The 16,521-nt window shown below is 36.8% G+C and overlaps 1 protein-coding gene across 4 annotated transcripts; it reads left to right on the top strand.

Annotated features, from left to right (window-relative positions):
- The first annotated feature begins 306 nt into the window (after positions 1 to 306).
- LOC113707964 (cation-chloride cotransporter 1) lies at positions 307 to 15,517 on the top strand. 4 transcript variants are annotated; one of them, XM_072064329.1, is made up of 14 exons: positions 307 to 361; positions 1,024 to 1,327; positions 2,892 to 3,041; positions 3,149 to 3,233; positions 3,506 to 3,597; positions 5,720 to 5,834; positions 5,992 to 6,092; positions 6,351 to 6,412; positions 6,753 to 6,980; positions 7,571 to 7,685; positions 10,002 to 10,196; positions 10,959 to 11,359; positions 13,149 to 13,310; positions 14,150 to 15,517. In XM_072064329.1, exons 1-14 carry the CDS (start codon positions 322 to 324, stop codon positions 15,229 to 15,231), a joined length of 3,132 nt encoding a protein of 1,043 aa, XP_071920430.1. In that variant the 5' UTR covers positions 307 to 321; the 3' UTR covers positions 15,232 to 15,517. The 4 variants fall into 4 exon arrangements, with proteins under 4 accessions (XP_071920430.1, XP_027086177.2, XP_027086176.2 ...); XM_027230376.2 differs by lacking the exon at positions 307 to 361 and adding an exon at positions 693 to 848; XM_027230375.2 differs by lacking the exons at positions 307 to 361; positions 1,024 to 1,327 and having other exon boundaries at positions 2,902 to 3,041; positions 3,136 to 3,233.
- The last annotated feature ends 1,004 nt before the right edge of the window (positions 15,518 to 16,521 follow it).

A 16,521-nucleotide genomic window follows, 5' to 3' on the forward strand; every position in this document is an offset into this window, starting at 1 on the left:
GCATTATATATACTAATTTGAAATCGAAATAGGTAGCCAATTTATTGTTTTTAAAATGTGAATTTGAAATCGAAAATTTCAATTTAGGAAAACATAATCCAGAATTCAAACCTAATTTAAACTATTCGAAAATGAAAATTTTGATTTTCTTTCCACTTTTCCTTTTTTTCAATTTCGATTTTCCAAATTGAAATCGAAATCGGTCGGAAAATCGATTTTTTTAGAATTGCACGCTCCTAGTCATTAGAAAGAGGTGGAGAGGAGGAAAAATGAGGAGGATGAGGTTTAGATAGAGGGGAGGGTGGCAATAGAAGATGGAGAATGGTGGTAGCATCCATGCGAAATCATGAGGGATTTTTTTGTAAGTTGGTTTGACTACTGGAGATTTTTCGTATGTTTGCTTAATTAGGATGGTTATTACGGTCTTTTTTGCTTATATATTTTGGGGTAATTATGTCATTTCATTTGCCTCTGTTTAGTTTTGATGATTTTTGTTGTTGTTTCAAATTAGTTCAAATTACAAGAGGTTGGAATGTATGATTTAAAAACATAAGAGACTTTTCCGTAAATTAACTTAATCATGCGGGCTTTTTAAATATTTTTTTCAATTAAGTTTACCAAATAATTGCGCCCTAGGCCCCAAAATCCAACGTGATTCTCTCTCTTTCCCATTTTTGGATGAAAAATTTACCCAAAAAAATAAAAGAGTTGAATATTCCCGCAATCCCAACACAATGGAGGTCCTTTTCGCCTACTCTTCTTCTTCGAACGCCCTCTTTCTTTATACATTCCCGAGAAATTCAAAAGACTATCAAGCTCCTTATCTTCGCGTGTTCCCCACTCTCCTGGTACTAGTAGACTGTGGTAGTCGTAAATTCACCCTTACGCGAGAAGAACTCCTACTTCCCTTCCTGGATTTGTTTTATTATTATTAAATTATTATTCAAATTATTTGAATATTCACATTTTATTTTTTATTGATTAATTCATACTCAATTACTCATTTTCCAAATCTCCTGTCAGATCTTTTCTCTCTAGTTAAATATCAGAGTAGTTTTAGATTTGGATCCAATCCACCGGCAAAAGTAGAATTAAGCTCCAGCGAACGGCAAAAAATGGCGGGCAATGGAGAAATTGAAGTGTCCGACGAGAAAGAGTTTTCTTCGTCGTCGTCATCGTCGTCGCAAGGACTAGGCCACGGCCGGAATTACAGGCCTGTGGTGGCCAGCGATAACGATCGCGCCATCGTTGAAATGTCCTCTCTGGAGTCCGCCGCCGCCGCCTCCTCTTCTTCTTCCTCTTCTCCGTTTCCCAATCGTAACCCTATGTAATAATTGCTGCTACTCTGCTCATTTTCTTTGTATTTTTGTGCAAAGTTTTGTTAATTGTTCTTGCAATGGAGTAGATTGTACTTCTGCTGTTGATTAGAGGATCATCTTTTGGTTTGTTTGTATTGGTTTTATCGGAGATTTTAGATGATCTAGGAGTGAGGGTTTGGAGAAGGGTTTAACACCCGGGGGAAAATCTGTTTTGTAGGTTTATATACTAATGAATCAAGGGTTTAGGAAGCCTGTAGTGACTATAGATGCCAGAGGTTTTGTATGAAATCTGTGTATCAACGTTGGCATGCAAGTATATGTTTTAGTTGTACATTGGAAATGTGGATAAAGTACTTTGGATTTGTGTGGTCGATGAACATTTTGGCTTCAGGAGGGGCATGGAGGATTTCGCCGTTGTATATGGTTAAAAGATGCTGAAAATGAGGGGTTTGAGCTTAATTGCTACTTGATGGACTTCGGTTGGGACCTTTTTTAAGTAGTAGTATGCTGTAAAATTTATTGGACATAGGCTCGTTTCGAATTTAACTCTCATTGGGTACTTTTTGGTTTGAGGATGATACGGTGAATAATATTTGAAGACCAGAAGCTATTATTTTGCAAACTTGATTGCTGGTAGCAATGGGAAGCTTGTACAGGAAACTTGAGAGGACAAGTAGCGGGAAGGATTCAATGGCATACACTGAATGAATGGAAGATTGAGCATTGCCATAGATTGTGTAGTTCTGCCTTGTTGATGATTTTACTCTATCTCTTGCCTAGTTGAATTGTAGCAGTACGTTTTACATGTTTTGGTCTTTTCTGCTGGTTTGTGTAGTGGTGATGTAGAACAATATTTGGAAACTTTCTTCATTAAAATGTTATGCTTACAGTGTTTTAGATCTGAAAAAGGTTGAAAAAGTCTTGGTAAGAAGTTTGTATTGTGCTTAGGGGCTTGGAACTCCAGAATAAGATAGCTGGGTTGAATCTTTAGTTACAGGTATTGATTGGGAGTGCCGTTAACTACTACAACTTCATTGATTTGAAGTTCATCATCATGTTGATTGTTCTTAATTTTTTTCCCAGGTTGTATTAATTAAACCTAATAGCTCTTGAGAAATTGGTTAAATTCTTTTTTTTGGGTGTTGTTTCAGGAAACTCTTTAATTTATTTAATCCTTTTTTGGTTGTTTCACATTAACTAATCACCGTGATACTCATAAATGCCAATTATGTGGATGTTAATGAATGCAATGTGACATTCTAAGATATTTGTAAAGTACATGGAACCTGAGGTCAAAACAGCTTATTCGTAATGGATTTGAAAACTTTGCCAGTCATGAATTAGATTCTTCTCAAATGTGGAATTGATTCGAGTTTGGCTATTACTAAGAACTTCAAGTTTATCCTTGAAGCAGTTCCCAGTTATAAGATTTGGCTAAAACTGTGTCCTTAATGTACTATGCTACCTATTTGAATGACTTTCACTAAAATGCTAACTTGTCCATAGCCAGGTTCTTTCGTTCTTGGATTATATTGTGGCCTAAATGATTTCGACTTTTTATTAATGTGGCAGGAAAGTTAAAGCTAGCAATCAGACAAACATGGCTTCTGAAGAAAGAGAAGGCTCACTGCCCACTCGTGCACATGCCAATGGCAATCAGAAGGATTCCAAATTGGAATTGTTTGGGTTTGATTCACTCGTAAATATTTTAGGTCTTAAGAGGTAAGAGGTGTTTCATTTATGTTCAAGCTGATTATGTTTCTGGTATTTTGAATTTCGAAACATTTTTGGAGTATTTCTTTCTTCTTACGTAAAGGTTGCTATTCCAGTATGACGGAAGATCAGACTCCTGCACCCTCTAGTCCTAGAGATGGAGATGATGGCACAATCAATCTGGAACGTCCTAGGGTGCTTGTATGTGTTCTTCTATTTGCTGTTGATATTCTTTAAGCTTTTTATGCTATCATGTTTAAATTTTGTATCCTAAGTTTTATTGGCAACTTGTGTTGGTTACTATCATGGTATGGTTAAACTTCGTACATGTACTACGATACTACAGTTCATCTTTTTTTTTGGGTGCTATAAGGCATGACTAGAGACTTCTAAGACAACAAAGATGCTATAATAGTCTTCGTTTTGCTATTTATTTTGTCAAATCATTTTATTCTTTTTTGTGGTTTATGTAGGATACTGGTGTCAAACTAGGGACAATGATGGGAGTGTTTGTTCCGTGCTTGCAAAATATTCTGGGAATTATCTACTATATCAGATTTTCATGGTACATCTAATTGCCTTATTTTTCTAAATATACTCTGCAACAATATACCATGCAAATATATATCCATTGGCGTTAGAACTGACTTACTATTATAGTGAGAGCATGTGCCTACTAAAGTGCGCCTCCGGAAGGTGGTTTAGTTTCAGTTGAAGCTTCTCATAGAAATTTTGAACTTACCATTGTTGGCCGTTTATAAAAGTTTGCATTTAACCATATTCGAACTTTGTTGATTTAGTCAGCCCTTATGTTTCTCTCCATTAACATGTATTCGGATTGTTTAAGGTGGAATTTGGTTTCGTGACTATCTTGGAGCTGATTATTTCTGCTTTACGATGTAAATTGGATGTGAATATCAGGTCCATAATACTGTTTGAAACTAAAGGGAATACATATGGTAAAGCTAAAATTATTTTGGGGGAAAGTTCAATTCTGGAGCTAGATATTGCATTTGAATGTAAATTCTGTCAAGAAAATTGACATTTAAGATCTCCTTTACAAATATGACCTGACTTTCAATTGGTTTTTAGAAATAAAAGAATGGGAAAAATGGGAATAGGAAGAATTTAAACCTTTAAGTAGGGTGCAACTTTTAACAAATTGGGGCATTGGTTACTATTCAAAAATTATTTTAACAAAAATGAGTGGTGTATTTAATTACTATAATACCCACATACTTTAGCAATTCAAAATTTTTCACAACCTTGTCCCCAGATACATCTGATTTTTGAATAACGTCCCTCGGGCCTTAGGTGGGTGGTGCCACCACCAAGCATCACCTCTGGCCACCACTTTTCGTGGGGCTTTTTTCACCAAAATATGTAAGCAAGTTCAGTATTTGACAAAAATCATGGCTCCACCAATCACAACCTATAAAAACATCCCCAAACCCACAAATATTTATAACAAAATCTTCTTCTCGGAAAGTGGATCACAGATCTAGTATAAACATTTCACGAAAGTGTCTGGAGAGCCACCAATCAAGTGGACATCCGAGGTGGCTCTTACTCTCCTTTCTTCTTCTTCTTTTCTTATTTTCATGAAATTGGTTCTTCTCTTGGCCAAGGCTGCACTGCTGATGAGTTTGGGCTTGTTGGCTGGTCTGCACTTTTGCACAGTCACTTCAGGCTGTTCCGTTCATGTCCAACAGCCAACGTCATTCGTCATTTGGCTGCAGTAGTTTTCCTTTTATCAGTTTTTTTCTTCTAATTTTAGTTGGACGTATATAAGGGATAATAAAGTAATTTGGGCTTGCAAATATTTAGTTTTTATATTTGATGAATAGTAGTCTTTTCCCCAAATCCAAATTTGTCAAAAGTTGTACCCTTCTACAAAATTCTATTCTTCCCATTGCTGTATTCCCAATTTTTGCTAAAAGAATTGAGGAGTCCTAAATGAATGTAACATATCATTGACTCAGAAAAAATAATAGTAGTGGAATATGGATCTTCTGTCTGGGAATTCTTTCTAATACTAGATACCAGATTTTGAGACATGTTTTCCTTTCGGTTTTGAGCTATTCATCTAGGCAAACAATCACTTAGTCCTGTGACATTTGAAAATGCATCTTTGTAGTGCCTGCAATGCCCTTGAACTTCTCTTGAATTTTAACTTATGCTGGTAATGCGAAAGTTCTTCTTTATTCGTCTCACCTTACAGGCATAAGTTAAATAATATTAGTTATTTTCATTTTCACCCTTATATTGCTTGCCCATCAAATTCATAAAAGATAACAAATAACAAAATCAACAAATGACAAATTAGTATAAAGTAAAATGTTCAGATCAATGTGGATGGCAAGTGACAATTCTTCTGGCATTGTACCTTTAAGCATTCATAACAAACTCAAAGAAGTCAACTGATGCATACAAATGGAACTTATAGCATATAAGGATGATTGAGATGAGTACTTAAATTAAATTTTATAACAGATGCAGAAGATCATATAAGAGCTATAATAATAGTCTCATCTGTTAGTTTATTGAGACAGCTGACTCTCAGCTACAGTCATCCTTTTTTTCCCCCTTAATTACGGTCTTAGTAAACAGCTTGCTGTAATTTACCTTAGAAAGTTTTTGAAGTAGTTTAATTTACTCTTCACAATTTTTGCTTTTGATAATTGCAGGATCGTTGGTATGGGTGGTATAGGTGAATCATTGTTGCTAGTTGCTTTCTGTGGGTCATGCACTTTCTTGACTACAATTTCGTTGAGTGCCATTGCAACTAATGGTGCTATGAAAGTAAGAAAACTGATTACTGTTATCAAAAGATTTTCTAAACTTATGAAGATTAAACAATTATGTTATGCACGTAACTTATTCCTCTGGGGTGCTCCATTTATGTTAAAGTCTTTGTGTTGAATGGCTACTGATAGTTGTTTGATGTATAATTGTCTAGGGTGGAGGACCTTATTATCTCATAGGTCGTGCCTTGGGTCCTGAAGTAGGAGTCAGCATTGGGCTTTGTTTTTTCCTTGGGAATGCAGTTGCTGGAGCTCTGTGAGTGTTCTATCTTCTTATTTTTATATCAATCTGTGACTTATGTTACAGAGGTGCATGATGAGATGGAAATATGACTCGCAATATTACCTTTTCCATCAGTAGATTGTTGGAACGTATTTTATTGAATGTTATGGACATATGGTGACCATGTTATTAATTGCTGTTTCTTTACTCGAATGTAATTTGTAAATTGGTTTGTAATATGTAAATTGGTTTTTATTAACATATCTTGTATCTTTATTCCATGTGATGCAGTTACGTATTGGGAGCTGTGGAGACTTTTCTGAATGCTGTACCAAGTGCAGGGATTTTTAAAGGTAGTAGCTCTGGGAGATCTCGCAGGTTTTTATTTGAACTATATGCTGGAGGTGGCGAACTGTTGCCTGAATGATGGTTTGTCTGGTGATTCATAAAGTCACATATTTTTGTCCTCACACAGGACGACAGCTGTTCTAACTGCAACTGTAATTGCTCAGAAAAATGTGGTGAAATAGTTTATTTCCATTTTGGTTTTATGTCTTAAGGAACTGCTACTTCATTTCTTACTAACTTGTACATGGTATTCAGGATGATGAGATCAGCAATTTTGGTTACTACCTTGAACGCGATTTACTTTGACGTTTGATTTTGATTAAATTCCTGCATTTGTTAATGCAGAGACTGTCACCAGAGTTAATGGAACAGAAGTAGCACAACCGATTGCTAGTCCCAGTTTACATGATCTGCAGATATATGGAATTGTGGTGACCATCATTTTGTGTTTCATAGTATTTGGTGGTGTGAAAATGATCAATCGAGTTGCACCAGCTTTTCTTGTAGCTGTTTTATTCTCATTATTCTGCATATTTATTGGGATACTGCTGGCTCGAAAGGATCATCCAGCAGGTGAGATTCATTGCACCTTTTATCTTCAATGTTTTTAGTTTGAAAGCTTATTTTAGGTTATCTTGTTTAGAACATTCATAGTTGTAACTGACTGCTGGTTTTGTCACTAGATGGATCATATCAGGCATCTTTGTTCCCATGCATATGTCCGGATCATATGATTTTCGATTGGCATCTATGTAAATGGCTCTCAATGATGCGATTGTGTTCTGTACTTTCATTTTTGTGCTTATAATGTTGGTTGATTTAAATTCCAAAACCATGGAGTTTAATGATTGTATTTTATAATTGCTATGCATAATAAAAGTTCAGATTCTGTGCCCACAGTGGTATAGCCTCAAGTGGACCTTTGCTATGGATGATTAACAACTATGGGCTGTTCTAGACTTAATAGTTCTTGGCCCAAGTGTGACTAATTTCATTGAAATCATACTTGAGTTGCTTTAATAAAAAATGACTCAATTTAGTTGTTTTGACCCATTACATCTGGGCAGGATTGTAATGGGTCAAAAATGTTTTTATCCTTCATTTCATGGCTCTTGGATATTACTTGTATACTGAAAATATCTCCCTTGCCATGCATGGAGCAGCTGGGATTACGGGCTTGAGTTTGGAGTCTTTCAAAGAAAATTGGAGTTCGGACTATCAAACAACTAATAACGCTGGAATTCCTGATCCTGACGGGAAGATATACTGGAACTTCAAGTATGGCATGCAAAAACTTTTCTAGTTTTGTGCTTTTCTTTAATTGTTGCCCCCCCTCTCTCTCTCTCTCTCTCTCTCTCTCTCTCTCTGTGAGTGGGTGGATGGCTTGGTTTGTCCCCTGCACACCCCAGCGGTGCTCCCTCCTTTTTGTTATTCTGTTTCCATTACTGTCACAACTCCATCTCAACTTGGACATATCTTTTATACACAAAAATAGGTACTGGTCCCACTAACTTGTCATTAAAAATTTTATTTATAATAGTGGGGCTACATGCTGTGTACTTCTTTTTTCAACTATAGTATACAATTTATGCTCTTTTAGAACTTTGTGACTCAGTTTTTTGTATGTCTGTCCCTTTTTGTTTGGACATTTTAATTATATGCCTCAGGCAGTTCATAGGATTAGTTTCTGTCCTCATTTGTTTATGTTCTTTAGTTTAGTCTATTATCCATTCCTGAATTTCGGCTAATTAGTTATGTGCACTTGAAAGACTTGCCTTACACTTGGAACTTGAAGTTTGCTGGCTTCTTGATCAAATTTGCTATCAGATATGTGTTACTGTGTAGAGTGATAGTTGTGTCATCACTTTTCACACTTAAAAAGTCTTTTGAAAGCAAGCAACAACATTTTCAACCCATCAAACTGGATGAGTGTTCTTATTTTGTGGATTAGGATGCATTACTTGGATTACTAAGCGTTATCCTTTGCACTCCTGTTTCATTTTACCTGCATTTATATTTCTTGATCTGAATAATGTATTTTTGATATTAGAAATTATTTTGAAATTTAACCTTGCAGCTCATGCGAGAGAAGAACCTATTAGTAATTAGGATTTTGTTGTTGTTGTTGGGAACTAGGATTTCTACCTTTTTGGAAAAATCTAAGCTGTCGTTGTCAGAACCTGATGTCACGCAATAACGAAATCATCCTTTTAGGTTTCATGTGGTTCATGGATCGGCTGAGGGAGGATGTGTAATACCAGGATTAATTGTCCTGAGATTACTTATCCTAGAATTTATCATCCCTTGTACAATAATTATACTAAGTTCAGTTAGTATCGGATTGTTCATGGGATATTCCATAAAAAGTTAAATTTTGTTTTTCAAAAGTTTAGATTTTATATTATAGTTACCAAATTAGTTCAAATGACACAAAATGTTCATAATATTCCTTATCCCATCCTTGCATGAGATTATTTTATCCCCTGAACATCGGATTATTTCAGTCAACCATGATAGTAATAGCATGTGTAAAAATCAATAAAATAAGGGATGACTTGGTATTACTTTTCCAATCTTGTATCATCTCATGAACCAAATGGACCCTTAGCTTCTCAATGATTACATTTTGGTCCCCAGGAACAAAAGCTTCATCCAAAGAACAGCAGATTTGTCCTTTTATATCTATACTTAACAAACAGAAGAGTGGCTGGGATTGTTTCAACTAAGAAATTTGTGCTAATTGTTAACTTGGAAGGGAATGGTTTTGATTATCAGGGACTGCTCATTTTTTTTGTCTCCACTTGAGGCTAGATAGACCAAACTCTTCCTCAACTTGTGGTTGTATGAACCTTGTACTTTGGAAGTTGTCGTTTCCCCATACGGAAAATATTCTATTTTTGTATTTGAAGGAGGAAAAAATGTACTGTGGCATTTGGTTGAGCAGAGGGAAAGCTTTATGGGAATGTAGTGACAAGAATACGAGGTGGAGAGAAAATTACTTTCATCTGTTTGTTCATTGGACAAGACAGATTTTGGAGTGAAGTTAGTAATAAAATGTAGTTATACAATTGTTGTTTCCAGCTGACTTTTTGCAGGAGCCTGCAATTTTTTGAGGACAGAAAAAGGGAAAATTATGTTTAGTTTCCCTCAAAATAACTCTCAAGGAAGACAGAGTATCTAACTTTCCCTGACTTTCCCAGACCCTGTAGTCAAACCCAACCTTGCTGAAAGCGACACTTGTTCTGCAAAATTATGCTGGAGGTGGTTGTTTTAAATCTTTACACCACAATCTGCAGTTTTCAATCATGTAGTTTGAGGTTTGATACTCATTGACGTTCTTGGTTATTTCATAGCTATCAACTTTTGTATTGCTATCTGTCTTTTCAATTTGTGGCCACTGGGAACCATGGATAATGGTTTTCATTTTGTGCAAGTAGGTTGGCGAAATAGGTGGCCTTTAAAATCAATATCTTCAACTTTTAGGTCACCAGTTGTTGTGGCATCAGCCAAGTTTTCCTTTTATTGTTGCCTTTGAAAATATTGGTAGAATAGGATTTAATCTGTTTCCTTGGCTGACGATAACTTTGTTGTCAGTGCATTGGTAGGTCTATTTTTTCCTGCTGTTACGGGGATTATGGCTGGTTCAAACCGTTCTGCCTCATTGAAGGACACTCAGAGGTCTATTCCTGTCGGAACATTAGCTGCAACTTTGACGACTACTGGACTATATCTGATTTCTGTTTTATTTTTTGGAGCTCTTGCTACCCGAGAGAAACTTTTGACAGATAGGCAAGTCTATGTACTGTTTAATGAAATGCTTTACTCATTGAAATCACGTATGTTGTGCTTCGAATCTGTTTCCTAATGATTTGTGGATTTGGTTTGTTAAGGATGCTTCGTGTTACATCCTTTTAAACTGTGGCTTTGTATTAATTCTGCATCATTTGATCTGTTAATTTTCTGCTGTAAATTGTGGTTACTTTGTATCTGTTGTTTAGGAAGTGTAATACTTTCAATTTGAAATTGTTGTTTGTTTTGAATTAGTAAAATAATATGATTTATATATTGTACAAGGAGAAGTTTAATGGTAAATAAATTGCAATGCGTTTCTTCCTTTTGCAAATTGTCTCTATAAAGAATGGAATGTTCTTCATTTTGAGTCACATTGGTGTGCATTTTGTGTGTAAGTTTGGTTTGAGTTTACAGTCTCTGGTGGTGGTGGTGGTTATTTTTGTTATCATTATTATTATTTGTTTGCGTATACATTGAATGGCTGCGTCTTGTGCCGCCAATTGATGCTCTGCTTGATGACAAGATGTTCCCAGCAGCATCTCAAGATTTTGCACCTCAAGGGCGAGCAGAGTTATCTACAGGGAGTATTTTCTGGATTTTGGTTGGACATTGCTCCATGTCTTCGATTTGCCTTTAGTACTTGACCTGTCAACATGTCGAAAACCAGCATCATAGATTATGTTACTATTGTTGAAAATACAAGTTTTGCTTCTTAATTTGTAGATCACAAGAATATGAAAAGGGTATATACTCTTGCAGGTTACTTACAGCAACTATTGCATGGCCGTTCCCAGCAATCATTTACATTGGTATAATTCTTTCAACCTTAGGAGCAGCTCTTCAAAGTCTCACAGGAGCACCACGTCTTCTTGCAGCAATAGCCAATGATGACATCTTGCCTGTTCTGAACTACTTCAAGGTGGCAGATGGGAATGAACCTCATATTGCTACTTTCTTTACTGCCTTCCTCTGTATTGGATGTGTTGTGATTGGAAATCTTGATCTTATCACTCCAACCATAACTATGTTTTACCTTCTCTGCTATGCTGGTGTGAACCTGTCCTGCTTTCTTTTGGATCTTCTAGATGCTCCTAGCTGGCGTCCTCGCTGGAAATTTCACCACTGGAGCCTTTCCCTTGTTGGAGCATTGCTTTGTATTGGTATGTATTTCAATCGATCCAGCACCTTTTGCCGTATCTGATTGCTGTCTGTTAATTTAGCCAGCTTGAAGCTACTTGTCCATGTAATAGGTCTAATATGTTCAGGGGATTTAATTTCTGAGAAATATGGGATTAACTGTTTTTGGGGGTGATTTTGAAAAATTTTACTGTAGCATTGTATTTGGAAAACTTTTACTGTAGATGTTATTTGTGGTGCTTTTGGGATGTATTTTGGGGTATTTTTTAGAATTTAAAATTTGTTTAGGGTTTTTTCTTGAAAATTGAACCAACCACCACTGCCACCCAGCACTGCTGCCCCCCACTGCCACCACCCCCTCCCTCCTCCTCTTCCTCCTTCCCTCCTCTCTCTCCCTCTCCCTCCTCTCTTCTTCCTCTCTCTCCTCTCTTCTCCCTCCCTCTCCTTCCTCCTTTTTCCTCCCTTTTCCTCCCCTCCCCTTCCTCCTCCTTTTTCCTCCCTTTTCCTCCCCTCCCCTCCCCTCCGCCTCCCCAGACTCCCCCTTCCCCCTCCTGCAGCTGCGAAAGGCTGTGACCTTTCGCGGCTGCTGGTCGAGAGTCGCTGCTGCAGAAGGGGAAGGGGGGGGTCTGGGGTGGCGAGGGGAGGAAGAGGGAGGAAAGAGGAGGGGAGGAAAAAGAGGGAGGGAGGAAAAAGGAGGGGAGGAAGGAGGGGGAGAAAGATAGGGGGGGGAGAGAGGTGGGAGAGGCAGGAGGTGGTGTGCGGTGGAAGAAGAAAATATGGTAATTTTTTTAATTTCTATTGTATGTTTGTGAGTTATTTTAGAGATATTGTATAGATTAGGTGCTTTTGGAGTTGTTTTTCTTTGGTATGGATTAGTTGTTTTGTTCGGTGCACTACTGTAGCATTGTAGTTGAAAAACTAGGGAATCCAAACAGAGACATAGTACTTTATTGTGTTGAAGTGAAAAGATGACAGTGGATTTAGAGACTATCAATAACAAACTGACACGTAGATATGTGGTTAATAATGCAAGTGTTTCTGCATATTGAACAGGCATAACTGTAGTGAGAAAGAGAATAAAATATGGATGATTTTGGATTGATTGAGGTGTATTTTTTGTTTTTGACACTTATGAAGCAGATAAGAGACTCCAGTTGTACACACCATAGTGGAGGGATATGGTAGTCAGCCCCACTGATGGTGGTTAACAAGCTAGTTTAGGTTAACAAGTGTACTCTTATAGGTTGGGTTAACCACCATATCTTCCACTATCGGTAACAACCGTCAGTGGATGTGGTGCTAAACTTAAAAGTAGACTTGTGAATCTGACCTAGCTTGAAACTGCTTAACCAGAGACTAATTACTGAATTTGCGCCTTGTAGCAAACTTGGGAATTGCACTAGAAATCTTGTCCCACTAATGTTCTGCATCATGGTTGTCAAACCAGATGACGTGAAAGAGAGGAGAATGACATGGACTAAGATAGTGTAGAAGATTGCTAGGTTTTTTTTTTATTGGACAAAAAACTCTAAATTGTTTATTAACCCAAAAAGAAGATGATTTCATTAATTCATGTTGGAGAATGTGGAGTATTCTATTTTGTTCACATTCAGATTATATATTATTGTTCAGATTGTAGGTCAGTTTGCTTTTGTTTTGCTTGGCCAGATAAAGGGGGGAGCCCAGTGCTATGTAATTTGCTATATTTTAGGATTTCTGCAATATCATGATAAAGGGAATTCTACCACATGCTTAGTTATTCAAACATGTCGTAAATGGGTTGGCTGACCTTTCAATCATGTCTTTTTGCAGTAATCATGTTCTTGATTTCTTGGGCATTTACCGTGGTATCCCTGGCCCTAGCAAGTCTTATATATTATTATGTGAGCATCAAGGGCAAAGCTGGAGACTGGGGTGATGGTTTCAAGAGTGCATACTTTCAACTTGCTCTGCGCAGTCTGCGATCTTTGGGAGGTCTGTGTCCTTATGCTAATAAGGATGGTGTACATATGGCATCTGAGTACTCTTTTATGGCTTTTCTCGATTGCCATTTCATATTCTGTGGTCATATATAATGAACTCTCTTCCCTGACTGGACCCCTCTTGGAATGGAAAATCTGATATCTCATGCCTTCTGCTCTAACCTAGGAAATTCAGAATTTCTCCTCCAAGGTCATATGGCAGTAAAAATTGTCTTCATTTTACAGTTAAATAATTTTGAAGTATTTATGTCTTAATAAGTTATTAATGAAGGGTTAAAGCCAAGCTTACCTATAATCTTACAACTGTCCCTGGCACATTGTACTTTTTGTCAATAAAGGAAATTACCAGACTTACCAACATATGATGCAAAACCAGATTGGGCTGTATATAACCCCAAATCTCCAGTTGCACATACTGTAATGGTTGTTGAGCATTGGGGCCTGAATTCACACCTAGTTGTATTTCACCGAAGAAATATGACCCCTTACTATAGTTTCAAAGAGATCCTTCATTTTTAAGAATTTGGCAACAAGCCATCAAAAGCATCCCTAGTTGTTTATCATTGTCGTTACTTGGACTTTAGGGAAAGTTTGTTTGTGATAGTCTTAGTACTTAACATATTAGTAATAGAAAATTCGAGTTAAGAATTTGCCTGCTCTTTGGCTTGGCAGTCAAGAGTGATCTAATAGCATTTCTGCTTTGGGCCACAAATGCCAGACTTGGGAGCCACAGTCTCTGCCTTGGAATGATACTTACATATTCTGCATTGTTGAGATTGTACATGACCATATTTGTTGTCTGATTTTGTGATCAATCTATTCTTTGCACAGCTGATCAGGTACACCCAAAGAATTGGTACCCTATCCCCCTTGTATACTGCCGACCTTGGGGTAAACTTCCTGAAAATGTCCCTTGCCACCCTAAACTCGCTGATTTTGCCAACTGCATGAAGAAAAAGGGTAGGGGAATGTCTATTTTTTTGTCTATTATGGATGGAGATTACCATGAATGTGCTGAGGATGCCAAGATTGCATGTAAGCAGCTTAGTACCTACATTGACTACAAGCAATGTGAAGGTGTAGCAGAGATAGTAGTTGCTCCCAGTATGACTGAGGGCTTCAGAGGCATTGTTCAGACAATGGGCCTTGGTAATCTCAAGCCTAATATGGTCATTATGCGGTATCCTGAAATTTGGCGGCGTGAAAATTTAACTGAAATTCCCGCCAGTTTTGTTGGAATAATAAATGACTGTATTGTTGCAAACAAGGCGGTTGTTATTGTCAAGGGTCTCGACGAGTGGCCTAACGAGTACCAAAGACAGTACGGTAGCATTGATTTGTACTGGATTGTGAGAGATGGTGGTCTTATGCTTCTCCTGTCCCAACTTCTTCTTACTAAAGAGAGCTTTGAGAGCTGTAAAATCCAGGTTTTCTGTATTGCTGAGGAGGATTCTGATGCAGAGGAACTCAAGGCTGATGTCAGGAAGTTTCTTTATGATCTCCGCATGCAAGCTGAAGTAATTGTTATATCAATGAAGTCATGGGATGCCCAAGCAGAGCAGCAAGACGAATCCTTCGAGGCTTTCACTGGTGCGCAGCAGAGAATCTCTAATTACTTGGCACGGATAAAGGAGAATGCTCATAGAGAAGGGACTGCTTTAATGGCTGATGGAAAGCCTGTGGTCGTCAACGAACAGCAGGTAGAGAAATTCCTCTACACCACTTTAAAGCTCAACTCGACAATACTGAAGTACTCGAGAATGGCCGCAGTTGTGCTTGTCAGTCTACCTCCGCCTCCAGTCAATCATCCCGCGTACTTTTACATGGAATACATGGACCTGTTGGTTGAAAATGTTCCTAGACTTCTAATAGTTCGCGGATATCGTCGTGATGTGGTCACTTTGTTCACATAGTTTGATTGTAGATTGCCTTCTCACCTGGTAATCAACACAAATTTTCTTCTTTACACATTGTTAATAGGTTCGTTTCTTTGCCCCTTTATGTTTATTAATGAATATAGCTTAGTTTTTTTTTTCATCTTTGGTTTTCCTTTTTTAGAATTGGGGGTAGATTTGTAGTTTATACGTCATTAATTCTTTTTACCCATCATTGCATAGAAAATTTTGTTGTATTTAAATATTTGAGTTAATTAGTCATTTTGATCATGAAATGATGTTATGCTTTTGTTTCAAGGCAAAATTTTGTACTGGAACTTCTAGTTCACAGGTTTCCTCGTGTATTACTTATATGTTGTTTTCCATTAACAACATTGTGAGGGAGAAGAAATTAATTTGACAGTTTCGTCTGAATTCTTTGTCTGAAGGCCTTTTCATAAGTAATTTTACTGGTTATTTGTGCGATCTCCCATAAAAATTACTCTTGCAATGGTATAGATCACTGTTTCATGAGATAATCGTTTATTAAGGACTCCCATAAGTTCTTTTATTTTCAAAATTAGTTTTGTAAATCTCCTAGAAAGGGACTGAATGCTAAAACTTTAGTAAGTACGTGAGCATCTCTGCTACTTTATTATCCAAGGTTGGGTATATTTACCAAATCTATGTTTTTTAAATATTGAGTCAATTTCTAAGCATGAATGTTTGAACTTTTACATGAGGGAAAATTGTTTTCTTTAGAATTTACTATAAAAAAAATTCCAAGGTACGTTCATATATTTTTCTCTGTTTCTTAAGCTGCAAATAATATTAATTACTTTTAAATTAACAAAATATGCGAGAGGGTCTGTTCAGGAGCATGTGGTTGCTAGGCGACAAATTTTTCGCAATATTGTTAAAATAAAAAAAATATCACAAAAGTAGTATAAGTTGAGAATCTGTTTTATATTAAGGGTTACCGCAAATGATAATGGAGGTTTCATTAAAATATTATTTTAAATTTTTATGTTTTTCGATGACGAAATTAAGGGTGAGCGATACTTTTTTTTTTGTTTTTGGAAAAAGCCTTTGCTGCTCTTGAAATGAGCGGCAAAGGCACGGCGAAATTTCTTAACAAGCAGCAGCAAAGCATAATTATTTAATAAGGAATCATCGCATAGTTCATATGCGGCGATTCGTTTTAATTTTTTTTCTAAAATTTAATGCTAACTCTGAAATTGAAATCTCTAAACCTTAACACCTAATATAAACTCTAACCGTGGAAGTCTAAAATTTAATTTACATACAAGAATTGTGCTAATTTCATAA

The sequence above is a fragment of the Coffea arabica genome, chromosome 9c (genome assembly GCF_036785885.1).
Source record: "Coffea arabica cultivar ET-39 chromosome 9c, Coffea Arabica ET-39 HiFi, whole genome shotgun sequence".
Taxonomy (NCBI): domain Eukaryota; kingdom Viridiplantae; phylum Streptophyta; class Magnoliopsida; order Gentianales; family Rubiaceae; genus Coffea; species Coffea arabica.

What these genes read in the sequence shown, in the direction of transcription:
- LOC113707964 (XM_072064329.1), top strand. Translation starts at nt 322, where the DNA reads ATGGTGGTAGCATCCATGCGAAATCATGAGGGATTTTTTT. An exon ending in TACTATATCAGATTTTCATG is followed by an intron (nt 3,598 to 5,719) that starts GTACATCTAATT and finishes TGATAATTGCAG; the next exon opens with GATCGTTGGTATGGGTGGTA. An exon ending in GAGAAACTTTTGACAGATAG is followed by an intron (nt 10,197 to 10,958) that starts GCAAGTCTATGT and finishes ATACTCTTGCAG; the next exon opens with GTTACTTACAGCAACTATTG.